The 25,619-nt window shown below is 40.2% G+C and overlaps 2 protein-coding genes across 3 annotated transcripts; one reads left to right on the top strand and one right to left on the bottom strand.

Annotated features, from left to right (window-relative positions):
• Window positions 1-3,366: 3,366 nt before the first annotated feature.
• Window positions 3,367-18,222, bottom strand: LOC111645725 (serine/threonine-protein kinase N2-like). 2 transcript variants are annotated; one of them, XM_023395030.2, is made up of 19 exons: window positions 18,039-18,222; window positions 16,024-16,175; window positions 14,696-14,909; window positions 12,936-13,064; window positions 11,907-12,016; window positions 8,035-8,178; window positions 7,689-7,764; window positions 7,388-7,580; window positions 6,879-7,014; window positions 6,150-6,202; window positions 5,990-6,047; window positions 5,812-5,903; window positions 5,400-5,576; window positions 5,206-5,268; window positions 5,037-5,113; window positions 4,450-4,592; window positions 4,259-4,366; window positions 3,917-3,997; window positions 3,367-3,745 (listed from the first exon to the last, which is right to left on the bottom strand). In XM_023395030.2, the coding sequence occupies exons 1-19, from the start codon at window positions 18,202-18,204 to the stop codon at window positions 3,542-3,544; spliced, it is 2,376 nt and encodes a 791-aa protein (XP_023250798.1). In that variant the 5' UTR covers window positions 18,205-18,222; the 3' UTR covers window positions 3,367-3,541. The 2 variants fall into 2 exon arrangements, with proteins under 2 accessions (XP_023250798.1, XP_023250799.1); XM_023395031.2 differs by having other exon boundaries at window positions 11,907-12,013; window positions 18,039-18,206.
• Window positions 18,223-20,021: 1,799 nt separating this feature from the next.
• On the top strand, window positions 20,022-24,209 carry seta (SET nuclear proto-oncogene a). Its single transcript, XM_023395015.2, has 8 exons — window positions 20,022-20,295; window positions 21,521-21,578; window positions 21,957-22,099; window positions 22,237-22,340; window positions 22,427-22,540; window positions 22,705-22,875; window positions 23,080-23,211; window positions 23,294-24,209. Exons 1-8 carry the CDS (start codon window positions 20,223-20,225, stop codon window positions 23,315-23,317), a joined length of 819 nt encoding a protein of 272 aa, XP_023250783.1. The 5' UTR covers window positions 20,022-20,222; the 3' UTR covers window positions 23,318-24,209.
• Window positions 24,210-25,619: the final 1,410 nt, after the last annotated feature.

Genomic DNA, 25,619 nt, shown 5'->3' with positions numbered 1-25,619 from the left:
CCCCACCCCCCAGCTCTGACAGTGAAGACCCACTGGACCCTTTATTTTACAGCTTCTTTATTTTACAGCTAAATTTCCTGGAAACTTTCAGCATAATTTCCTAAAAATGAGCCGGTACTTATCTGTAAATTATGAATCTAATAACAGGGAGCGAGCTCTGCAGTTTGGTGCTAATCATGAGAGAAATCAGGAAAGTGTCAGTAGCTGCAGTTATGAAGAGTCCACTTGTTATATTAGAGTTTTAAAGAAGGAAAATGGGAGTTTGTGCAGCGGGTCAGTGAAAAGTAGTTCATAAACTGACGTCAGTATCTGTCAGAGTTTCTTACAAAGGCTGACAAATATTCCTTATTAGAGAAAATGTGCCACATTGAGTCAATTTATTTTACAGGTCTGCTCTGTGGAAATTAGATAGAAATATATTTGTAAGTGTAACTTACAAATTGAAAATTGAAATTGAAATTCCATCTAATGAATTAAATTTATTTCTTAGCCTTTGGAGGAAACGCTGACGGATACTGACGTCAGTTCATTAACTACTTTTCACTGACCTGCTGCATAATCTCCTTTTTTTTTTCAAAAAACTTGAACATGACAAGTGGATTCTTCAAAACTGCAGCGACTGACACTTTCTCCATTTCCCTTTTTAATTGGCAACAACTTGCAGAGTATTTCCTTGGAAATGGATTTATAATTTACAGATAAATTCCAGATAATTATGAGGAAAGTTTCCAGGAAATCAGCTGTAAAAACAGAGGTGCTGGTTTACTGACTAATACAGCGGCGAGACACAGTCAGTGAAGCCTCAGGAATTATCTGCATTTATGTATAAATCTGCTTTAAAATATGATCAGATCTTTATTTAAGTTACAGTTATGAACAAACACAATCTGTTTCGACTGAAAACACACAAATCATTGTGTTGTTCTTGTTCATACTGAAAACAGAAGTCAAATATTCACAGTGTAGGTCGGAGTCGAGTCACTGAAGCCAGATTAGTTCCTTAGAATTAGAATTTAGAAGAATTGTTGATTTATTTGTATGAAGCTGAAAGTGTTAACGAGTCGTCTCGAAGAGTCCAGATCGATGAATGAAGATGACACAACACACACGATCAGCAGCGTCACAAAGAAGCTCAGACTTACGACTTACTTTTCCCGCCAGCACTGTGAGTGTTGAAGGGCTGCGTTCAATACAGACATAAACGATCATAACCGTTTGTGTGTTTTTAGCTCAGACGCACTGCGTTTGTCGACACTTGTGACTCAGATGAGGATCAGATCAGATTTTATGACCAATTCATGCAGAAAACCAGAGAAGTGCAGAGGCTTCACAGACTTTATCTCAGCTCTGCACAGACAGGAGGGTGAACGCAGCTTGTTTTTGCCCCACAGCAGGTTCACAAAGGCCCTTACTATTCCTCCATCTTCCCTTCTGTTCCCATCAGGCTCGTCTCAGATGAACGTTTTCAGTCCAGGTCACTGGCTCGCTCACGTTTCACTCCCTCTAGAATAAATGCATCAACCTGAAGTTACTCCTTAAAGTCCCGTGTCTGAATGTGATCGAGCCCAAACGTTCCCTGGGAAGGAAATATTTAGGGATTTCTTTTTTTTGTGTGTGTTTCAACAAAATCGGGGAGTTCATCTTCCAGCTTCGTCCCTGCCGCTCCTCCTCCTCCTCCTCCTCTTCCTCTTATTGCACTGACATCATTAGAGCTCAGTTATCACAGAATACAATTTGCTAAATTCAAAATACAGATATTTTCTTACTATTATGGCTATATTAGATTTTCTATATGGCTTCTTTTTATACCGCTAGCGATTACAGGATTTCTAGTGCACAAGTTCACCACGGTGCCATGCACTTCTACTGTTGACAGCTGGTCTGGAGGAGACTGATATGTGAGCGTCTTCGCTACGAGGGGATGAGTTGACAAATATTGAAGATTTTTTTCTTTTAAAAATAGACGTGTAACCGGAAACTGGGTTAGCTTGTTTCATCTGTTTGGTCAAGGCAGTGGGCGAAGCCTGTCACAGTGATGCATAGAGACGGCAGCACATACTATACTGTACACCTCCGGAGGATAAATATTAGAAAGAAACATAATAAGCGAAGGCCACGAAGCAAGCTGAGTCGGTCTCCACCACACGGGGCGCTTCAAGAGGAAGCTCTGAAACTGACTCCACAGTCTTTTGTAAACCTCCTGATATTTAGCCGGCACATTCAAATGATCCAGGACTGGAGAGGAATAAAGACGTGGAAGGAAGAGGTGATACATCCTGTATCTGCCTCCATCGGATGAGTTTCGTCCGTCCGTGGAACAGTTTCACCTCCTCACCCTCCCATAAATATCCGTGGTGACTCTCCACAGACTATAAAAGGGCTACAATCACTTTCTCTGCTCTGTTAATACAAACAAATAAATAAATAAGTAAATGAATAAAGATGCTGCCGGGGAGTTTGATCGACAGTCGCACGTCGACTGGATGAAAGCGACAACAGTCAGCGAAATCAGCCATGGGGTCGTACGAAGTGTCCTGTCTCAAGACCAGGGGGGGAAACTCTCTTCAAGTGGCAGTTAAATGAGGTTTTTACTGAAGGGATGTATCATACACTGCTACACTGTCAGGGGCTTGAAGGGTTGCTGATCAATACTGATAGCTAATTAGCTAACGATTGGTCCCGGAGCTCAGATCTCTCACTTTGTTTCCTGTAATCCGTCAAATGACGCAGGGCTCCAAATACTAAATCATTTACTTTCTGTTTAAAGGAATAGTTTGACATTTCGAAATATATAAACATTTGATATTGTCGTACATCGGGACGTTTGGCCTGTTGGATATTTTGCATCATCGTAAAGATGCTGGAACTGTAAGGAGGACAGAGCTTCATATTTATCAGACAGACATGAGAGGGGTATGAAACCTCTCATCTAACGACTGGCAGGAAAACAAACAGAGAGCTGAAGCAACAAACTGAAACTCATCGAGCCAGAAATGAGAAAAACCTGCACAGACTTTCTGGACAGTAGTTTTTAACAAAAGAAGATGTAATACTGTTGTTCATTTAATATTTATGCTTTCAACAGCCTTTAGCGAACATCATTTCCCATAAACCCCTTCATGGCTCGACGGTTGAGGCGACGCCATGAGTCAAACTATTCCTTTAATTAAAGTTTTTTTATCCTATTAATAAATAAATTTAGTCTATAAAGTGACATCTGATGGTCATTACAAAAAACAGCTGTAAAAAGTTTTCATGTAAATGATACAAGGAGGGAAACGCTCATATTTGTGTCTGTAATGATTGTAATGATTGATTTGATGCTAATTGATTAATTAACTAATTTAACTATAAAGCTGTAAAAAGTTAAGCAGGACTCATCCTTTAATGTTTGTATCCAAAGAATGATAAATAAAGTAGTTAGTCACTGTTCTGACATGCTGACGGGGCTGATACGTAGGTGAAGATGGCGGTTACCTGCCAAAGAGACGGACAAACTTCTCAACAGTCGTTTCCCTCCCTGGTCTTTTCAGCTCGTCTTTCATCCGTGCAAGGCGCAGAAGTCGAAGTCGGCGAAGGCCTCCTGCTGCTCCGCGGAGAGGCTGAAGGGTTTGCAGGGGGGGGACAGGATCGGCTGGAGCCGAGTGAACTCGCTGTCGAAGTTGCTGACGTCCACGGACTCTCTGATCGACGGCAGGAAGGGCGGCGTCACCTTCTTGGCCAGCAGAGCTTCCCAGTCGATGGTCTACGGGAGCCACAGTGTTTATCGCAGTGTTCACGGGTTTTTTTGGCAGGTTAAATCAATGACTAATCAATACAAATCAATATCTCACTGGGCTGAATCAGTAGTGGTGGACAAGGGTTTTAACGATCTAACCTTCAAAGGGGGTTAAACGTTTGACGACTGATGATTTACCTCAAAGAATTTCTCTCCTTTGACCTCGTTGGCGTCTCTCTCTCCGGCTCCGAGCCTCTTCAGAGGATTCTTCTTCAGCAGCTGCAGATGGATCATGAAGGTTAGTTAATCATTGACAAATACTGCACATTAATAAATATATATATAATCAGATCTTAGTGAATAAATACATATAAATAAAGTTAATAAATAAAACCAGTTATAATAATCCAATCATCTTCTGCAGTGTCTCTGTTAGATTAAACATCTTTAAGATTGTTGAAGCTGAACCTTTTCAACCATCAGTATTATTTCATATATTTATATATATGTATTATTGTATCAGAGGTCAGAGGTCGTTACCTTCTGGATGATGGCGACAGCGTCAGGAGGAAGAGAAGCGGGATACTGCACGTCATCGTTGACGATGCTGTCGAACACCTCCTCCTCATCCTCACCAGGGAACGGAGACTAGCGGGAGGGAAGACGGACGCCAATCGTTTATCATCACGCAAACATTCAGAGCTATAAATACTGATGAAAGAAAAACAAACCTCTCCCACGAGCATCTCGTAGATGAGGACGCCCATCCCCCACCAGTCCACCGCTCGGGTGTAGTTGTCGTCTGTCAGGACCTCAGGGGCCAGAAACTCGGGAGTCCCACAGAAAGTCGAGGTCCGGTCTCCGTGACCCATCCCTGCCAGAACAATGACAACGCTGTTAGACGTGCCGTGACATCATCACAGGAACAGGAGTGAAGACGAAACCGGGGTTTAGAGCTTGAGTATGGTTTTGGTTCTGTAACAGACCGAAGGAGCCGAGGGACAGAAAAATAAATGTACAACATGGAGATAATGACTTTTTCTTTGAGGCTCCGTGTTGATAAATCATGTCCTCGCTCCTCATTCTTCACTGTTCTAACAAGCCTTCATTTCTTATGTTTGTATTAAGTCTGTATTTTTCTATTTCATTTTCCTCTATAAAACTCGCCCTTGAGTGGTGGGACTGGAAATTTCAGGTACATTTGAAAAGAAGAGGATGATTTCCTGTGACCCTCGACATAAAACAACCGGCCCTGGTGACTTGATCCGCTGTAATAGGAGGAGAGAGCGGAAGAGTGCGGTGTGATAAATCAAATTACCTTCTTTACAAAGTCCGAAGTCTGTGATTTTCACAAAGCCGTCTGTATCCATCAGCAGGTTGTCCAGCTTCAGATCTCTGTGTAAAACACAAAGCGTGTTTCTCTGAGACCGGAAGCGTCGGTTCGTCTGCAGCTACATGACACAGTGATTTACGCCGGTCTCACTCACCGATAGATGATTTTATTCAGATGCAGGAACTCTAAACCCAGCAGGACGCACGCTGAATAAAACCTGCACACAACAACAACAACAACAACAACAACAGGTTTTAGATGGTAAGACTCGCAGAGCCACTTAAATACCTGTGGGAAGAAGAAAACAAAGGTCGTTTATAGAGTGTGACCACAGTGAAACATGCGGACCTGGTCTGGGCCTCTGTGAAGACGTTGTTGTGGATGTGGATCATGAGGTCGCCGCCCGGTAAATACTCCATGACGAAGCAGACGTGGTCGCCGGTCTGGAAACAGCCGTGGAGATTGACCAGGAACGGGTGTCTGGACGCGTTGATCATCTCAAAGATCCTCTTCTCACTCATGAGACTGTAGATTAACACAAGTTACTCTGTGTTTTATATATTTCACAGACAGACAGAAGTGATTTATATCAAACACTGTTTTGTAAATTGGGTAAATCCTATAAATAAAAGCATGTTTGACGACCTCTTTTCGTCTTGGTTTCCCGGTTACCAGAGGTCAGTCGCTTTGGTTACCTGATTGCAGGTTTTCTAATTTGGATGAACTGACCCTTTAAAGCTTTCCCTGTCCTTTCACACACCTGTCCACTTCATCACGAGTCACGATGTCTCTTTTCTTCAAGGCTTTGATGGCGTACAGTTTCCCCGTCTTCTTAAACTCCGCCAGCAGAACCTGGGCAGAAAACATTCACGACCGACTGAGGACAAACACGAGAAGGAGTCTGGATCAAGCTCGATGAAAAACTTTTCAACTGTTACCTTCCCAAAGTGTCCTCTGCCCAGAACTGAAATATACTTGAAATCTTCCATGTGCATCCTTAGAGAAAACAAGAGGAAAACAGGAAGTAAAGACCACGCTTCATTGTTAACTTTTACAACATATAAGATAGTGTGTGTGTGTGTGTGTGTGTGTGTTTACTTTAGAGCAGATACAGGCTGATCTTCACTTCCCTCTGTATTGTTTACGGACGACTGCGAACAGACACAAAGTTTGATCATTTCACACCTTTTAATGATCATATTATATTTCTTTTCTAACCCACACAAGAGGCTGAATTTGCATGTAGTTAAATATAATAGTATAATAGTCTAATATAATAGAATAACTCTCATTTTCAACTTTTAAACTGTAACATTATAAAATATAAGTATCACAAATATGACGTTCTTAAAGAGTAAATACCTACAGGAAACATTTATGGGTAACACTTTATTTTAATCCTTCTATTTAATGTTTATAAACTGCTAAAAAATAAAATGGTTTAAAACACACTAAAATATGTTTGTAAACAGGTGTTTATTAATGTATTTGTTAACATAAGTGGATTATTATTTGGATAATTATTGAGAAATTAATTAATAAACATGAATAAACACTTAAAATATCCTTATATCTACTTACAGCTACAACAGTGTGTTTTAAATCATTTATTAAATGTGTGTAGCTGCTCATCTTAAAGAATAGTGTTACCCACCTACGCTTTTAGCCATGCTAGCAGAGACGTTAGCATTTAGCTCCTGGTGCAGCCTCACAGAGCTGCTGGTTTACACTGGTTATAATCAAAGAATTTAGGCTTTTGCTTCCGTTTCACTGTTTAAAAGTCACTTTGAAATATCTTTCATATCAGGTTTATCAATCATCATTTACCAGTTTTTCTTGCAGCGCAGGTACAGATGAGGTTGTGTGTTCTGTGGTGATGATGGTGGGGCTGTTGTCTCCCTGGTTGATGCTGGTGGGGGACGGCTGATCCTCAGTGATGCTGAGTCTGATTACAGGAGCTTCACTGCAGAGGCACAAAGACCAGTGGCAGAGTATTAAGTATTCAGATTCTTCACTTAGGTAAAAGTTACTGTGCTATCAGTATAAAAAATACTTTAATACAGGTAAAAGTGTGTCAGGCTTTTCCAAAATCATGTGTGGAGTTTAGAGGAGAAATGTGTTATTGGTGGAAATGCTAACAACTGACAGACATTTGAAATGTTATATGTTGCTTTAACTGTTTTTTTGTGTAAAAAAACCAAATAGGTTGGAAACAACTAGTTTAATATTTAACAATTATTTGTATTTTATAATTACGGGGGAATGTTGTGTGTCTGTAAATAACACTGTAAACAGCACGGCCCTCTGTTATATAAATAAACATGATTATGTCTGACCCTGGCAGTGGCGTGGTGATTTGAGGCTCCTTCTCAGTGGGACGTGGGCTGTTGTCGGCCACCAGGTCGGGGGTCGTACAGAGGGACGAGCTGAACGTGGTGAAGGAGCTGTAGCGAGGGAGGATGCTCATCATCAGGTGACCCCACGTGGCAAAATTCATGTTCATCTGGGCGGCTCTGAGGAAGTTCTTACCTGTAAAATTCATTTTTTAAAAATCACACATAAACAAAATTAGAAATAAGAATTGAAATAGTGACATGTTTTCGAGATACGCTGCAGAGACAGGTTGCTCCTCTGTACCTCTCTCTTTAGTGAAAATACATCGCTGACGTCTCAGTCTCGGCTGCCGCTCGACAACAGCGTCAATGAATCGAAGCTGTAAAAACCACAACAGCAGATTTTTGTCCTTGTGTTTATGGTCAGATTAACAATTACTGAGAATTTTATATTTAAAATGTATTAAAGGTTCCCCGTGTACGAAGGTGTGATTCAAAAATACCAGTAGAAAAGAGTGAAAAAGAGTCATAAAAGAACATTTGAATGTGACACTGACTGAAACATTAAAGATTATATGAAAGAAAAAGAAACAAAAGTTCATTATCATTTATCCCAATAGCTTAGGACCAGGCAGGTTGGCTGTGCGCACCTGGGCGTGGAGGAGCCCCTGAGGCTCCAGGCTGAACCCCTGGTTGTGGTTAGGGTTGTCCATCGTCTCCTCCAGGCGCAGGAACTTGACGGCACACATCGCCCTCCGGTCCCGCCAGAAGACACAGACCTCCAGCTCTCGGGACTAAAGAGGAAAGTTGGATGTCAGGCAGCACGCCGTTAGCGAACACAGACAGTAACGGACAAAGGTGACTGAGCCTCTGCTTGTGAAGTGGACATTTCGTTTGGCGTTTTGTCATATTCAGACAAAAAACAATTCATATAAACTCAATAAATACAGCTCACTTCTTAAGAGTGATGCGTATCTTTTCTTCGGTATGAACAAACTCTCTGTTTTATTGGCGCTCAGGATCGTCTCCGTCTTGAGGTTCCCATGATCAAAACAAAGCTCGATATAAATAAGTCAAATCACTGAAATCAGACTTTTACTTCCCTCTCTTTAAATTTCCAGTTAAGCTGCAGCTCTGAGAATAAAATGAGTCAGATCCTGAGTTTAATGTTTATCTGCAGGTATGAGGGAGACACCTGCTGGTCTCACACGGAACTACATCAACAACAATAACAAACAAGTGCAGTTCATAGGACTATTAAACAGTAGCTGCTTCAGATGACTGGCTGTGAGGTCACAACACGCCGCACCGCAGCTCCCCCTAGTGGTGGAAGAAGTACTCAGATCTTTTACTCAAGCAAAAGTACCATTAACACCACATTGTAAAAAAGAGAGACTCCATTACAAGTAAAAGTTCTGTATTGACAATGTTATTCAAATGTAAAAATGTACTTGTTTGCAGCTCATTTTAAACGTATTTTATATAGAACTGTATTTTTATCTAGGATTTAAACTTTTCCTGATCAATCAGATGATTGTTTTTATTTGTAATAATTCAACAACAATTACTCAGAGCCCAAAGTGACGACCTCCTCTTGTCAAACCAATAGTCCAAACCTCAAAATTATTCAAATCAAGAGAAGGAAAAGCAGCAAATCCTCATTATTGAAAAGGTGCAGCTCTGACTGGAAACACTGGTGGGTAGTTTAATATATAAGAAATAAAGAAATTATCTTTCATGAGCTCTGTTTATGTTTTGTATGTGATTTGCAAAGAAACTACAGTAGTAACTTTAGCAGTTAAGTAAGTGTCGTTCTGAAACAAGGAGTAACAGTATTTCAAATGTGTACTGTGGTACTAGTTTGTTTGTTGTCAGCTGGATTACACTAAAACTACTGAACCGATTTGCATCAAACTGGGTGGAGGCAGGAGAATCCTGACTGCATTAAAGCATTATATTCTGTATATTCTGTATATAAATATGATCTTAATGTAGTAACTCCTAAAGGTAGAACTACTTTTAACTACTTTATATGTAAAATGTTAAAATATAAGTGCAGTAACTAGAAACTCTAATAACTGTAGAGCAAACATTGTGGAGTAAAAAAGAAAAAAGTGAGGTGAAAGTATAAAGTAACAAACTGGAAACTGGAAATACTCAAGTAAAGTTCCTCAAAGTGATTTTTGCGCTAACATAAATACATTTTTGTTTTCTTTCAAAGGGCAAAAAAAAAAAGGAAAAACTAATGAGTCTATTGTCTCTTTTAGAGCAAGGCCTGGTCTTTAGCTGTGACTCTTCATATGTGTCCATGTGTTTCCAGTTCCTGTCTGTCCTGCACGGTGCCCTTGTATAATCCATAAGGTCCTGTGGTTGTTGTATTATGTGTGTCAGCAGTGTAACTACAGCCTATAAGCTGCTGATGCTGTTTGAATCTGCACCAATGTCACAGAGGCAGAGTCCTGTACATCCATCATACAAGGAGAACATACTGCCCTCCATCTTGTTTCCTTTAACCTGCCAGGACGGCCGTATGGGAAGGGAACGGTAAATGGATGGAGCCTTGTCTCTGTTATTCCACTCATATCAGGTTGAAACAGGATGATCGCGAGGGAGGCGAATGCACAGGAAAGACGGCTCGAACGTGGGCGGCGTGGATCAGAATGATCACGAGAAATGACTCACAAATACTGGAAGCGGGCCTGTGGTGAATTGTGTTTAAATGATGGGAAATCAGATGGGGAATCTGTGGTGGAGCTATTGTTTTTCACTTTCCACATCACAAACATGCGACATGAACAAAACTACTGGTTCAAACGTGTCGATCGGCAACAATTAAAAGATGATTTTTCATTCATTAACTCGGGTTTTGTAGAAAAGCAGGCTCACTTTAACGTTAGATTCATCTCATTACATTACATTAAGTGCTCCAGTCACGTCCATGTGATTGACTTGTAATTAAGAAACTCTGCCTCTTTCATGTGAATGCATTTATAGCAGGATTGGGAAAACTGCCTCACCTGCCACTTTGACTGTGGCTTAGATAGAAGCAAATAGTCAGACTTCATCCGCTGTACAAAGCAGTTTAGTTGTAGACTATACTGGGGATATCCAATGAATTCTGGGTAAATTAAGAACTTTTTTCAAAATAAGAAAAATAAAAATGGCCGAACTGTGTAACAGTAACAGCTGCGGTCTCTAAAAACCCTTCTCCGTCTCCGTAACGATGTCAGCCAACCACAAATTATGAGTCGTGTTTTCCTGTTTTTTGTTGTTGTTGGGTGCTACTGCTCAGTGCAGGTGTCATTGATTGTTACCGTGGTAACATTATGGCCCGAATTAGCCTGCAGGTGAGGTGTCTAATGTCTTTTGGATTAAAAAATAGTCCGAGCTTGGTCCGACTTATATTAGACTGATCTATGAGCAAAATTAAGACTGGACCGCCACTACAGACCGGTCTGAGACGTCTTTGTGAAACCGGCCCCAGAGCTAACTGACTGGCTGTGCTGCACCCTCAGGTGACCCACCCAGCACCTGGCGTGCGATAAAAGCCTGACTGCGCTACAACAGAAACACCCTCGTCAACTCCAGTTACAAAGTCGTTTGTCAATAAAAACAAAATAAATATGACGTGTAACTGAATAAGGTCCGTTTACAATAAGTTCACGCGTCTTTTTCTTCGTGACACCTGAGCCGTCGCACTTCACTGAGGAAGACTGTGAGTCACAATCCGCTGTCATGAGCTGTTCGATCTAAGGGGGCCGCCACCGGGCGTTCCCCACAGCAGTGCAAGCTGGCAGAAATGCAACCCGCACGGACCGATGGCCCGACCGTTCGCTTTCATTGATCAGCCTCATCTTTTTGCCTCGCCTGCCAAGCTCATTACACATGCACTGTTGTTCCACATCCTGATGCTGAGTCTCGGAGACGCCAGAGCCGAGCTCCCTCCAGTCTGTCTCCTGAGTAGCTGTTTAGTTATCCAGCTCGTTCAGTGCCTTGTGTCTGCGGTTAGTTTAGTTCGTGTTAAACATCCTGGAAGCAGATGCTCTTGTTTTCTGGTGTCAGAAATGATGTGTTTGTTGAAAGCTCTGAAAAGTTAATAAGTGGACCTCTAAGCTTAGACTGTTTTGTTATGAATCCTGTTCCCAAAGGTCAAGAATAAAGCTTCAGATAGATAAATAAATAGATAGATACTTGGGATGAACTGTGCACATTAAGGCCTGAAACCAATCTACATTTATAATAATAATAATAATAATAATAACAACTTTAGCACTATATAACACTTTTCTTTTAGGAAGTAACAAAGACCTTTACAAGAAAAGTAAAACCTGATGAAACAAGAGAATTTGAAATTAACTAGTACCTATAGCAGTTAAGTAAAAGTATTAAGTATTATAAAATGGAAATACTGAAGTACAAATACCCTAAATTTCTGCCTAAGTACTGTCTGTTTATTTGTTTGTTGTCAGCAGGATTACAGTAAAAGTGCAGCATGTGACCGCGTGTCTGTGACCGGACTCACCCGCTCCAGCTGGATGCAGAACGTCTGATCCCAGCTCAGTCTGCTGACGGCTGCCCACCGTGTCCGGCCGACCAGCCTGCCGTCCAGCCGGAGCGCCGCGCCGACTTCTGCTGCGAGACAGAGAGTGATTAAAAACTCGACACTTTAATGACTTTACGATCCGTTTTCATGGTAATACACCTTACTAAGACCATCAGCTAAATATAAACCTTCATCATTTTAATGGGAGCCGGTTCCGGGGAAGTTCATTCTTGTTTATCATTTGTCTTTGTTCAGGTTTAAGGAAACAGCCAGTAAATGTCGTGCCATTTAGCAAATGACTTCTGACATGACATAGTCTCCTTCTAATATCCTTAGCAGAGGACTTAATGTAATAAAAGGCAATAAGCACATGGACGGTGATATTAGATTAACCTTTATATATGAGTATTTCATACTTTACAACAATTTAATTTTTGTAAGTAAAAACTGTAAACGAATCAACAAAACAACATGCAACTGAGCAGTCAGAGCGAAGACCATAAGATGCAACTGAGAGCTCTGGGATCATCTACTTTATTAACTGTTTTTTCGTCACACTTTATTTTATGCGCCAAATAATTTATATTCATGTATTTATTAGAAAACATAGCGTTCCATATTTGTTGTATTGTATGCTTTCAGATTTTTTGCATGTTCAGTTCCACTGCTGTGCGCTGACTAAAACACTCTCTAGGTTATGCTAGCAATTAATTAACTGGAAATGTACTAATTGGAACAAATTTTCTATTTTCTTCAATTCTAAAATACATAATTCTTTCTAGCACGCTTCGTAAGAAATGATTCAGCAAAGACAGACCTGTAAGAGAAAGTGTTGCATATGTTCTGCAGGAATTTATTTGTACTTAAATGATCAATATTTCAGTATCTTCATTAGGAAACGCAGCTGAGAAACAAGCTAAACTGTTGTGGGCAAAGCAGTAAAATGTGAAACCAAAACTACAAAAACCAAAAAACGACATGCTTTGAAAACTACAAACGTCCACTTACCAGAAGGTGCGTCCGTCCGGTGAGCAGCAGGTGAACCGTCCTCAGTGGGACTGGCAACGTTTTCCCGCTCTGGGTTTGTCTGAGGTTTCAGTAAATCCTCACATCCAAGAAGCCTGACTTCAAGTTTGCCTTTAAAAAAAGAAAAAAGAACATTTATTTTTTCCACAGAATTTACGACAAGAACATCGACTAGATTAAATAAATGTTGCGTTCAAGTGTAAAAGTAACTGCCCACAGATTGGCAGTGATTTCATGCTCTGTTCTTACTAAATACTTCAACCCGTAATGTAATAGGTCAACCGAGCGTGTTTCTAGTTCTGAGTAATGAATCTCGGTCGAGACAGCTGACCAAAGTGAATGCAGCATTTCAAAATAAAACCTTTCATTTGTCGGCATGAATAAATCTCTCTGAGTCAAGCCTCTAATCAGAGCTGCACACTGAGCGTTCACCTCAATTTCTTCACTTCACTGTAGCACCAACAGTGTTTTCACCCGCCCTGACACTCGTGCTCAGTACTCGCTGCCAACAGAGCAACTCCAGGATTTGTCTCCTCATTACATCATCAAAAGGCCTTTTTTCTTTTCTTTTTTTTGTACGTGTCTTTTTCCGCCTCATGCGGAGAGAGACCGGCTTACAACCGAACTGTCCAAAACCAACAGATTACATGCCCTGATTATCCACTGCCAGAGGTCAGCGTATGGTAGATCATGTTTAAACACTGGGCGTCCATGATACCAATGACAACATCTGCATATTAGATAGAAAATGAACAAAAAACAACATTATGCTAAAATTCTCCTCAGAGGAAAAGTGTTTTAGAAAATTACAAAACCAGATAAAGTGGTTTTAATAAATCCATATTTTCTTAATTTTTCCTGCAAATTTTCTTTGAAGTTTTCCCGGAAAGAACCATTTAATTTGGTACTAATTATATAGAAAATGGAGACACTATTGAATTAGCACACTCCCAATTAATCAATTCCAATTAACTGCAGGCCAACAGGCAAAAAGTTGACAACATGACATTGACACTCATTTGCATAATAAAGCAGAAATGCATAGAGAAATGTAAAAAGAAAATACAGAAATAAGTAAGATAGCAGGAAATAATTAGAGGGGAAATGCAAAGGAGAAATTGTAAATGGATAGATAAATAAATAATAAATAAGTAAATAAAAAATTTAAACGGGAATTTAAATGGGAAAGTAAATAAATACAGAAGCAAATTAAAACAGTAATATCAGTTTACGTCACATTCTATTACTTAATTAATGTCTGTATTTATTTTCAATATCATTTTTTGGTGAATTTAATGGCATATCAATTTATTTATTGAGTCATTTTTGTTAACATGTTAATTTGAAATCTGCCTACAGCAAAACACACAATGCAGCATAGATAGAGAATGAAGTTTCTATTATAAATTAATAATGAATTAATATTTATTTGGGTTTAAATGGAGCTGTTTTTTTACAGGACATTTCTAATTCCTGTGTAATTAGTAGCACACTGCACAGTTCTTTCCAGGAAAGTATCAAGAAGATAAAATGAAGCGTTACACTGTGCAGAATCCCTGACCTAAATATTTCAAACTGGCTGAATATGAGAGACAACCTGAATATATTTGAGTATTAGTGTCGCCCTCTTTCCCAGACAGACACACGTGTTTAAACATTTAAGTGTCTGAAAATTAATCGTGTAGAAAAAATTCATTTCTACACACGTATAAAAACACTCCCAGCCGAGTCTGTGTCAATACCAGTTAAGGAGGCCGGCCTGATAGAGAAGATGGACGTGGAGGTGGACAGGGGACATCCAGGTCCAGAGTTTTGGGGAGACGGGGTTCCCTCTGAAGGGTCGACCCCCCCCGCAGGCTGCTGTAGAGGCTCCTGGTTCTTTTCCTTCAGGCATCTCTCAAGGGCCAGCCGCAGAAGATCCAGCTTCTGGGAGGATTCCTGCACCCGGGACTGAGCCTGACGGGAAGATAAACACTGTGCTGTTATATTTGGTCTTTGGTATTTCGGGATACGGTTCGAGCCGCTCAGCTTTGTTTTCCAAACTTTAGGGCTTTAACTAGGATTGTTCTTCGCTTTTATTTTTCTGTGCTTTTATTAATTATGAGATTTTATCTAATGACCAAAACTAAACAGGATCAAAAACCCAACATGAATATTGCATATTTTATGTTTTCATTTTAACACTTAAACGCCTACCATTATTGTTTTGTTGGATGTATATTACTGTCTTTCTTTCATTTCTATGTGACATAAAAATCAGATGGTGGCTCTTGAAACCTGCTGGAGTTGTTTAATCTATCACAGTGAATGTCTTCAATCTTTTTTGTCAAATTTAAACTACATTAATACATAAGAATTATGCTTAAAAAATAACAAACACCTAAAGCAAGTGCAGAGAGAGCCTGCAAAATGATTTTCATATTCTGCAAACCAACAGGAAGCACTGAAGAATAACCAGCAGTAATACTGTGTTAAGTTTACATGACATGATTTATAAGGGGCAAAGACAGATTGCTGACCATGAGTCTGGTTTCATTGGAGGGTTTTAATTAACTAAAGGCCGTTTCAAAGGCTTTTCCACCCTGACAATAATTCATTTATTATGAAAAAGCCCTAAAAATGTCAAATGTTTTGAGAAGGAAATGAGCCACATTTAAAATACCGAGTATCAGGTGGACATCTTTCTCTACAGCTCAATGCAGGTCAGTGGTAAAACGAGATGGAGTTACAATTTTCCAAATTATAAATGGTGACAATAATTAACCATACTTTTACACACCTGCACTTAAAAAGAGCAAGTTAACTTTAGTTGCCACATTTAAGTTGCAACAGCTTCATAAAATGAAGTAAACACTAATAAATCTGAAGTAAACTTAACAAGTGGATATACAGTCAACATAACTTAAAACTAATAGTTATATTTACTTAGTTTTTACAACACAATCGGTTTCCTAGGTTTTTTTGAAAGTAAGATCAAATCGTCATATTTTCTGTTTCCCCATGTTAAGATTGCACATTCTAGTTCGCTGAAGTCGAGCTACTTTAAAACAAAATGAGTCAAGAGTCCTACTTCAGCCAGTGCCTTCTGGTCCAGCGATGAGATCCCTTCCAGCTGCTTCACCACATCTTTGGCCAGCGCCGATGCATCTGTCTCTCTCTGCATGAAGTGCTGCAGCTCTGCGAAATGAGCCTCCGCGGGACCGACGGCGACCGGAGAGATCCCTGAGAGGAAGAGAGGAAGAGTTAGAGAGAGAGAGAGAAGGAATTCATTTCAGATGAGCGACACATCTTCATAGATTCCTCACTGAAACTCTTTTTATTCCTGCAATCAATACTTATAAAGCTCTGTTCTCTAAAACGTCTCATTGCTCCAGGCAAAGCTCTTACCACGACATATTTTGTGTTTGTGGCATTTAGCGGACACTTATCTGAAATGTATGAAGGCTCGAAAAGGCTGAAAGAACGCACTCTTCTTCTCTTGCTGTTTGGGGCTTTGGAGATATTAACTTATAAATGTGTAGTTTTAATATTTCTATCCGTGTCATCATTTAATTTTCAGAGGAGCTTGAATGATTCCCTCAAAGACAGAACAGGGGAATCTGCACCAAACGACATTTTCTGAAAAGTAAATCTGGTTATTTGGTTTGTGTATCTTGTATGTTTGCATGGGAAAAATAGAGGGAATTATTAATCTTGTGCCTAATTTCTAAATATTTATGATCAAGTCCTGCATTTGCTTATAGGGTGTGAAACGTTACAACCATGCCGTGTGCACAAAGCAGCAAGAGCCTATTTACATTTAGCTGATACCTGGATGAACAGGGAAGTAAACTGCCTTCCACGGTTCACAACATCTTAAGGAATCAATGAGAGGAAAGGAGGTCAAGAGTCAGGGACAGGAAACACGAGCCGAGGAAACAAGGTGTAGAGTTACTAGTCTCGTATGTCATACTCTTATTTTCGGGCCTGGAATCATTTATTAAAGCGGGCACACATCCCCAGTTTAGAATTAAACGTCACATTCGCTCTCTGTCTCTATTAATGTTGCCAGAGTGGTTTCATTTTCTGGATTATACAAATAACAACCACAGAGATGACAGTTGGCAGGAAGCACGGCTCAACCAATATGGGTCTTGATACCAGCACTGATATTTCTGAGCTGAAGTGAACTGAAATGTCTGTTACTGAGTGTCTCTGAACTTGACCTTTTTTCAACAAAAAACAAACAAAAAAAAAAAAAATGCTGTACTTGTTCACAGGAAATGCTTCTGAAACATCATCATCATCAAAGTTTAACTGCAACTAAAATAGAGCACTTTTGCAGATGGCTACAGCATTTCAAATTAAAGCTCTGGCTTACATTAGTGACTTTAATTAAAACTGAATCATTCATTAAACATTAAATCTTCAAATCACATATCTGGATTAACATCAGCAGGAAAGAAACAAGATAAAGACTGAAAATGTTCACAAAGGAAACAGAAGCCAATCTCAGACATAGCAAAAACATATATAAATATATAAATAACCATGTAGTATCATACATGTAGAATTTGCAGGAAGCGACAGAAGCGGTTATCAATATCAGTGACTCAGTGATTCCTCTGCCAGATTCTGAGGCAATTTCCAGTCACTACATTTCTAGCAGTTCAATAACTGATTAGAGCTGTGAAGGTTAAAATGACTTCTGTTATGGCCCCAAAATGGTATTTAATTTGTATTATTCTACCATGTTGTTATCTATTATCTATGTTTTCACTTCTTGTTTCTGACGGACTTCTGGTTTATTGAGCCATTTCGCTCGTCAATACTTAGAAAATCTGACTGTAAACAACAAGACATACACAGTGTCAAGGTTGTGTTCGATTGTTGCAGTTGCTACTGGTGACAGACAGAATTTCATTGCTGTAATAGATAATTTCATGCCACTTATTGACACATTAGAAGAAGCTCAGAGGCTGGTCATTCTCCTTTTACACAGGGAAAGTACATTTCTAAAAATATAAATACATTCTGACAATTTCTGTTTATAACCACACAAATCCAGTGCATCATTCTAAGTAAGTCATGGCGTAGGACTCTGACCTCTGTGAGTGGAGCTGTTATGGTTGCCACCATCATCACTGCCAATACCGCCACCACCGCCGCCGCCGGTGCTGCTGCCAGCCTGGGTGACTTTGATAATCTGCAGTCGGATCAGCTCGATCTTGGAGCGGCTATCCTGCAGCATCTGTTGAGCTGTGGACAACATCTGATCCTGGATAACGACATCACATCAAGAGACAACAAGACTCACTTCATCACCTTGCTTTTTTCCTTTTTTTTTTTTTTTTTTTTAGCACATTTTGAGCACATTCACAAACAGCAAAAAAACACTGACTGAATACAGGTTTAGTTGAACCATAACAAGTGCCAGAACATGAGGAGATCACCTGTGACGGAGCTGCACGCATGACTCGTTTCCTTACGGGAGAAAAACAAGTGCCAAAGAAGAGCTGGACTAAGTGAGAACAGCATGTTCATTTCAGCTGGAAGCAGTATGACTTTGCGCTTCACTAACCTCAGAATGATGCTCTCGCTCCTTGCTGAATAAGGACTAATTCATCCTGTGTGGAGGAGGTGGTGGTGGTGGTGGTGGTGGTGGTGGTGGGTGGGGGGTTTTCTCAGGTTGCGCCTCTCCACCTTCACTATCCTTGAAACACAACAAGTCCCCTGATGTTATGGTGTTGTCACACATACGCACACACACAAACACACACACACACACACACACACACACACACACACACACTCTGACCGAGGGCTCCTCTGATGCAGCTCCTACATCTTGAGACCTGGATCACACAGCCTGTCCTCCTGTTTGTTTTTGCCTCCCTGCAGCTTCCTCTGCAACATCCCCTTCACGCTGCATCCTCATCCTCTGCTCTGTAACCAAATCCCCCCTCTCTCTCCCTCTCTCTCTCTCTCTCTCTCTCTCTTTATCTCTTTCAGGGGGGTTTCTCTCTGCAGGGGGATGGCAGAGTTCTCCTCCAGTGCCAGCACTGCTGCTTCTTCTTCTGCTGCTGCTAGTCTGACTGTGCTGATCGCCCGCTCTGGGCTCGGCATTGGCCGCTGCATGACCACATGTTCCTGTGCTGTCACCAACCAAAAGACAAACACAGAGCTGCTGCTGCTGCTGCTCTCTTTGGGACAAGGCACAGAGCAGCCTGCAGCATTTAACACATTTATTTAACCTGCTTTGACAAGAGAGGGGGGGGGGGGGGGGGTGTAAGAGACATTAATAGCCATACTGATAGTCAACATACGTGCAAGGGGTGGGAAATCAAGGTGCAGCTGCTGGTGAACTGAACCTGATCCTGGACATTGAGGTTTGCTGACAGCACTGTGATTGTTTCCAAACCCTGCATGTACACTTGTCTGCATACAAGCATACATGACAACTCTGTGGTGGTTGTTGTTGTTGTTGTTGTTGTTCTCGGCTGTCTGTTGTCCTGTAAAATAACAATGGAGATTAGTTGACTGGACACCATTAATATTTGAGTTACATATACACTAGGACGTACACACTGGCCTTACACTCTTTGTGATTCAGGCTAATACGCGTCCGGTAGCTTCACAGTCTTCCTCACCGATTATGCTAATATGAAGCTATGATTTATACACGTCGTTTAGCTAAATTAAAATGCCCTGTTTATTTAGACTTTTTTTTAATCTAAAACAAACAATAAGCTCGGGTCAAACTGTGACTAATTAGCACCGACCATCAGGATGGGGCTTCAACTTCGACTGACATTCAGCATCTTTTTTTTTTTTTTTTTTTTTTTTAAGTGCGCAAGTGCGAGTCGGTCCAACTGAAGCTTTGGCCTTGCCCGAATAAACGTAATTTTTTTTTATTTATTAATTTAAAAATCGCGCATGAGATATATACAAGTAATAATTCGAGGGTTGGTTCATTTTGGGGGTGATTTTAAGAGAAGAGAGAGTAGTAAATGAGCAAATTGGAGCCGAGTAGTGAGACCTATTTTGAGAGGCGGAGCTCTTCTCTGCTCCATTCGGCGAGGCGCGTTCGTAATGAAAGGAGCGCGTGAGCGGCGGTTGCTGTGACTTCCTCGCTCCTCGGCAGCTACATTGTGTGGAAAGCAGCACGTTGTTGGCTTCTCCACGCTGAACTTTACGCCGAATTAACGTTCTCCTGTTCGGGGAGAAACCAGATTCAAAGCTACTAGCTATTCTCTCAGACGTCTGTAAGTTACCCCAGCTTGCGAAAACATGTCGGCCTCGGCGGCAAAAGTGAGTAAAAAGGAGCTGAACTCAAACCATGACGGAGCGGACGAAACCTCCGGTAAGGGGGAATGGCGGCCTCCTGTTCACCGCCATTTTCACTTTCTTCTCTAACATAATTTGCATTGCCATAACGTGCATGAATGTTAATAATTATTTTATGTATTGCTTTGATTTTGCTTAACGTCCCTGGACCTTCTTTGTGGTTGACCGCGACGGCTGCTGCGTGTATTCACATTTCGCTAACAGCAGCTAGCTCGCCTGCTAACGCGTTTATTAGCATGCCGCTACTCCAGCCTGTTGTTCAGTTCAGACCGGTGCTGAGAGGCCATGTTAGCTAGTTAATTTAGCATCATCAGCGTGGCCACTGTTGTCGATGGCTACTGACCCAGTGGCCGTATGCGATGCTTGAGCATGATTTGTTATGTGTGCTGTTGTGAAACAACCACAAACTGCCCAATTTGCGCTAACGTAGTTATTATTGTGTTTAATAACCGGAGTAGTTGTCCCTTTCATTTGGGCATTAGCAGCTAGCCAGCTAGTGTTGTTGTTGTAATGTTACCTAACGCTAGCTGACGACGTTGTGTTTTGTTCCTGGCCAAGATGCATTTAAATCCACCAGCCCCGCATTAAGTCAAACTATTTATTAAAAGTTGCATAACTGGATCTAGGATCCCGCCGTATGGGCAAGGGTTTGACAGTTACAGGGGTCTACTCTGGCATCTGTCCTAGCTCGGTGTCTCACGTTATCGCGGCTCTGTGTGTGCAGTCTGATGTCCCACATTTAAACCACGCGGCCTTGTCGGTAGCAGCCGGCAGGAAACGGTGAGTGTCTGAACCGCTAGAACTGCAGCTATTGGCCGCTCACATTGCCTTTACCTCCGGGAGACTCCGACTGTTAGTCTGCCAGATAACCTGACAACTACCGTTACCTACCGCATACTAACGGAGGATTATTTACTATGTGCGCGGAAACGATTAGAAAAGCAAAAGAAACCTACGTACAGACCCCAGTAGTTTGCGGAAACTTAGTTGCGGGGATGAAAACAACAAACGATGATAGAAATTTGGCTTTAATTTTTATATATCAAAATTTGTATGCGGGCATGAGTAAATAAATACTTTTATTTATTTATTTATTTTTAAAAAAGAGAAGTATTATGAATCTCCCCATCTTTTGAAATCAATTTATAAATTAACGTGTATTTATTTTAGTCTCACTCTTGACTGTTGATGCTTTTAACTTTTATATTTTGTGACACATTTCTATTCTTTGTCCCCCACAGAAAAAGAGCAGCAAGAAGCTATTGAACACATCGACGAAGTTCAAAACGAAATTGACAGGTAACACAAATTTGTCAGATTCTTACAGATTAGGGATGTCACACTTTGTCCTTGTAGGGCTGAGACTTTCTGTCCAGCAGAAAACTCAAGGAGGTGATTGGATTACGAAAATGTTGTTAAAGGATGAGGAACCAACTAGTGAAATCAGATGCTGTAATCACAGGGTGGCATGAGAACCTGCAGAATTTCAGCCTTTCACGGTTCACTATTTGGCATCCTTGTGTCTAAGTAAACATAATGATAAAACAATTGAAATGCATAACAAATGGGTGGGTTATTATTATTTTTTATTTTTTTTGCCTGTGTGTCCATCAGCAAAACAGTCCAAATTAATTTGTATTTTGGTTTGTGATTTTTATTTATTGTTCCACCCTTCAGGTTGAACGAGCAAGCCAGTGAGGAGATCCTCAAAGTAGAACAGAAATACAACAAACTCCGTCAGCCATTCTTTCAGAAGAGGTCAGAACTGATCGCCAAAATCCCAAACTTCTGGGTCACCACGTTTGTCAACCATCCACAAGGTAAGAAATTCAGCATGAGGTGTATATATTGTTTTTATTCTGTGGAAGCATTTAGATCACAATGACAGATGTTTGCATGACAATAAACCAGAAATTGAGGCCCTGTATCGGTCTGTAAAATATGCATTTCCCTACAGTATCTGCCCTACTGGGGGAGGAAGATGAAGAAGCACTTCACTACCTGAGCCGAGTGGAGGTGACAGAGTTTGAAGACATCAAGTCAGGCTACAGAATAGATTTTGTAAGTATTGTAATGTTGCATACACACACAACATGGTGATGAAAATCTTTTCTTGTGTTCTTACCCTGGTGCATTTTGTCTTCCAGTATTTCGATGAAAATCCGTACTTCGAAAACAAAGTACTTTCCAAAGAGTTCCATCTGAACGAGAGCGGAGATCCATCTTCAAAGTCAACAGAAATCAAATGGAAATCAGGAAAGGTGTGTGTGTGTGTGTGTGTTGAGTATTTTTTGTTCTCAGGGTGGTAGCATTCTCATTATCCTCAATCAGAACATTTCCAACTTTTACATTTTAGCTAGTATGGGTTGTATCAGAGTACCATTTTCAACAGGTAATCTTTTTATTTGTCTCTGTATGTTTGTAGGACCTGACCAAGCGCTCAAGCCAGACACAGAACAAAGCAGGAAGGAAGAGGCAACATGAAGAGCCAGAGAGCTTCTTCACTTGGTTCACCGATCATGCCGATGCTGGCGCAGATGAGCTAGGGGAGGTCATCAAGGACGACATCTGGCCAAACCCTCTGCAGTACTACCTGGTATGTTTACGACCAGCATATTCAGTGCTTATTAGAATGCTTAATGTATTCTTGCTTGTAGCATATTTATTTCCCTAGATGCCGCTTCTCACAATAAGCGGGCATGTTTAATCTGTCTGTTTGTTCCTTTATTGAAATGTTATCTTTGGTGTTGATGTTCCAGGTGCTGTATCAAATGTACTGAAAAGTGATTGTTATCCCCAGGTTCCTGATATGGACGACGAAGAGGGTGAAGGTGAGGACGACGAAGAGGATGAGGAGGGTTTGGAGGACATTGATGAGGAAGGAGATGAAGACGGAGAGGAGGATGAAGAGGATGATGGAGAAGATGGAGAGGTAAAGGGATAAAGTCAAGAAAACAGGTTTTGTTTGTGGTACTTTTTCAGCACTCGCTTGACTGTTTGTTTTACTCTCACAGGATGACGAAGGAGAAGACGACTAAGAAATAACATCATCTACCCAGACCCTCAACCTTCTATTCCCTGTTTGGTTTTTCCACTCATGTTCGGGAGCAAAGGTTTTACTTTTTTTTTCTTTTTTTTTTTTTTTTTTTTTGCTTCATTTTCCATTCTGAAGCGTCTTCACCTATTGGTGCCATGTTATGTTCTCCTTTGATTCATCTAAGGCCAATGGCACTTTGCCCTGAATTGTGAGTACCATCCCCAAGGTCATCTCGAAAACAATAAAAAAAAAAAAGTATAAAAAATAGAATCAGCGCGGCATCCTGAGTAGAATTTGACAGTTCACACAGAGTTCCTTCAGTTAAAGGTTGTGTGGTAAATTGACTAAAGCCATGGTGTAGTGACCTAGCGCTAGCAGACCTCAATATTTTTTTATTTTTTTTTTATTTTATTTTTTTTTCCCCCTTATAATTTTTATTTTATTTTTTTCAGTTGGGGCGTTGATCCCTTGAAAAAACTGTTATTTTTCCCCTATGTGGTTAACGAGTACCAGCTCATTCCTTTGACTTGTAATGTTTAGGGGGCGGGGGGGGTGGGCTAAGCTGGGGAGGGGCAGGAGTATGTTGGTTATTGGGGAGAGTGGTTATTTTGACATCATTTCTATGGGACTTTTTTTTTTTCTTTTCATTGTATTGTTTTACAGATATCCATGAGATTTGAAATGACATTTTTAATAAAGAACAAAATGGAAAAAAAAAAACAAGCTTGTAAATTTTGGCCCCCACTGCTTCATGGGTAAAAAAAAAAAAAAAACCTGTTATCTCATAGAATTTACATTTAATCACCCTCTCCTTTTCCGCTGGGGGGAAAAGAAACTGTTTTAAATTTGAGGTGTACAACTTGCTTTGTTACAATAATAAAACTTACTGTGTATACATGTGTGGGAGTCTTCAAACTAAGGGGATGCATAGAAATTTATTTAAAAAATAAAAAATAGGTAGCAGCAAAGGCACCTGGGTAAATTGTACAGTCAAAGTCCATCAACTCGTGAAGGATTTTGGCGTCATTAACAAGCTTGAAGCAAAGTCTTCTCTTAATAGTCGATGGGTGATTAAAGCCAAGAAGGTGTGCTCCGACGCCTCAAATTTGGTTTTAGTGATCGTGTCTGGCCAGTTGCTGGGTTGGAAGGCCCAACCTGGAGTGAGAAACAAAACAAATCGGTTATCTAAAAACACACCTGTTGTTTATAAACCATTAAAATATAGCACATGGGTTCCAACAAGTGTGAGGTCGGTCCCTGTAGGATGAGAGCCATGAAAAGCATTTTTCTACTGCTTGCTCAGTAATTGTAACTTCTCTTTTAAATGAAGAGATTTTAACTTTTCACCTGCTCCCACTTAGGAGATAAAATCAATAATTGTGGCAGAGTCATAAGAATTTATTTAAGTGTGTATTTCCTGGATAAATCTGATATGGAGCAAATAAGAACTTAATATACTAAATCCAGAATATACCAAATGTATGGCATAGATAAAAGAATATTTCTCGACGTATTGAGTATGCACAACTTACTTTTCAATGGGCTACAACTAATTACATTTATTATTATCAATGATAAACTTGTAGATTTATTTCCTTGGTTAATTGTTTTGTCTATAAATTGTCAGAAAATTGCAAAATCTATTTGGGTATGTTACAAAACAAATGTCCAAAGATTCTCAATTTACTATAATCTATGACCAAGAAAAACATCAAATCTTCACAATTTGTTTAATCTAGTGACCAGTTAAATGTTTGGATTTTTTTCAAAAGGAAATAATAATTCAATTGTCAAAATAGTTATGTTTATTTTTTGTCATTGATTGATTAATCACCGCAGCTCTATTGTTCAACATTATTGCTAGATGTGTATAAGAGACAGGCCCGTTAACTTCAAGGTTGGACATGTTGTTCAGCATAATTCTATTTTTTTTTTAATTTCCTCTCCCATTACTCATTTCATGACGCCACAGATTAATCTGATGACCCTTTGAAGAGGCCCCCTGGACTAAACTCACTAACACTCGTTTGAAGTAGCTCCACCTCAAACAGCTGCAACAGTAAAATGCTGCTTACACATTGTTTTTTTTGTTAATAAAATAGTGGAAAATGTTAAAGTAAAAGTCCAAGGTAATGTCTGTATCATTATTACTTTGTTTATCGTCATGTACACAACAAAAATCATAAAATCCTCACATTTGAGATGCTCTGCATTTCTTTCTAAATAAACAACAAAAAATGTATTATTATTATAAGTTGATTAGTTGAATGTCAAAATAGTTGTCCATTGCCCAACCTCTACCC

This window comes from Seriola lalandi, unplaced genomic scaffold (genome assembly GCF_002814215.2).
Source record: "Seriola lalandi dorsalis isolate HSWRI2012SDOR001 ecotype SW California unplaced genomic scaffold, Sedor1 jcf7180002054955, whole genome shotgun sequence".
In the NCBI taxonomy this organism is placed as follows: Eukaryota; Metazoa; Chordata; class Actinopteri; order Carangiformes; family Carangidae; genus Seriola; species Seriola lalandi.
This window is presented reverse-complemented; position numbering and strand designations above follow the sequence as displayed.

What these genes read in the sequence shown, in the direction of transcription:
- LOC111645725 (XM_023395030.2), bottom strand. Translation starts at nt 18,204, where the DNA reads ATGTTGTCCACAGCTCAACAGATGCTGCAGGATAGCCGCTCCAAGATC. An exon ending in TAACAGCTCCACTCACAGAG is followed by an intron (nt 16,176 to 18,038) that starts GTCAGAGTCCTA and finishes TCTTCCTCTCAG; the next exon opens with GGATCTCTCCGGTCGCCGTC. An exon ending in CTGAATAAAATCATCTATCG is followed by an intron (nt 5,114 to 5,205) that starts GTGAGTGAGACC and finishes TGTTTTACACAG; the next exon opens with AGATCTGAAGCTGGACAACC.
- seta (XM_023395015.2), top strand. Translation starts at nt 20,223, where the DNA reads ATGTCGGCCTCGGCGGCAAAAGTGAGTAAAAAGGAGCTGAACTCAAAC. An exon ending in GTTCAAAACGAAATTGACAG is followed by an intron (nt 21,579 to 21,956) that starts GTAACACAAATT and finishes TCCACCCTTCAG; the next exon opens with GTTGAACGAGCAAGCCAGTG. An exon ending in ATGATGGAGAAGATGGAGAG is followed by an intron (nt 23,212 to 23,293) that starts GTAAAGGGATAA and finishes TTACTCTCACAG; the next exon opens with GATGACGAAGGAGAAGACGA.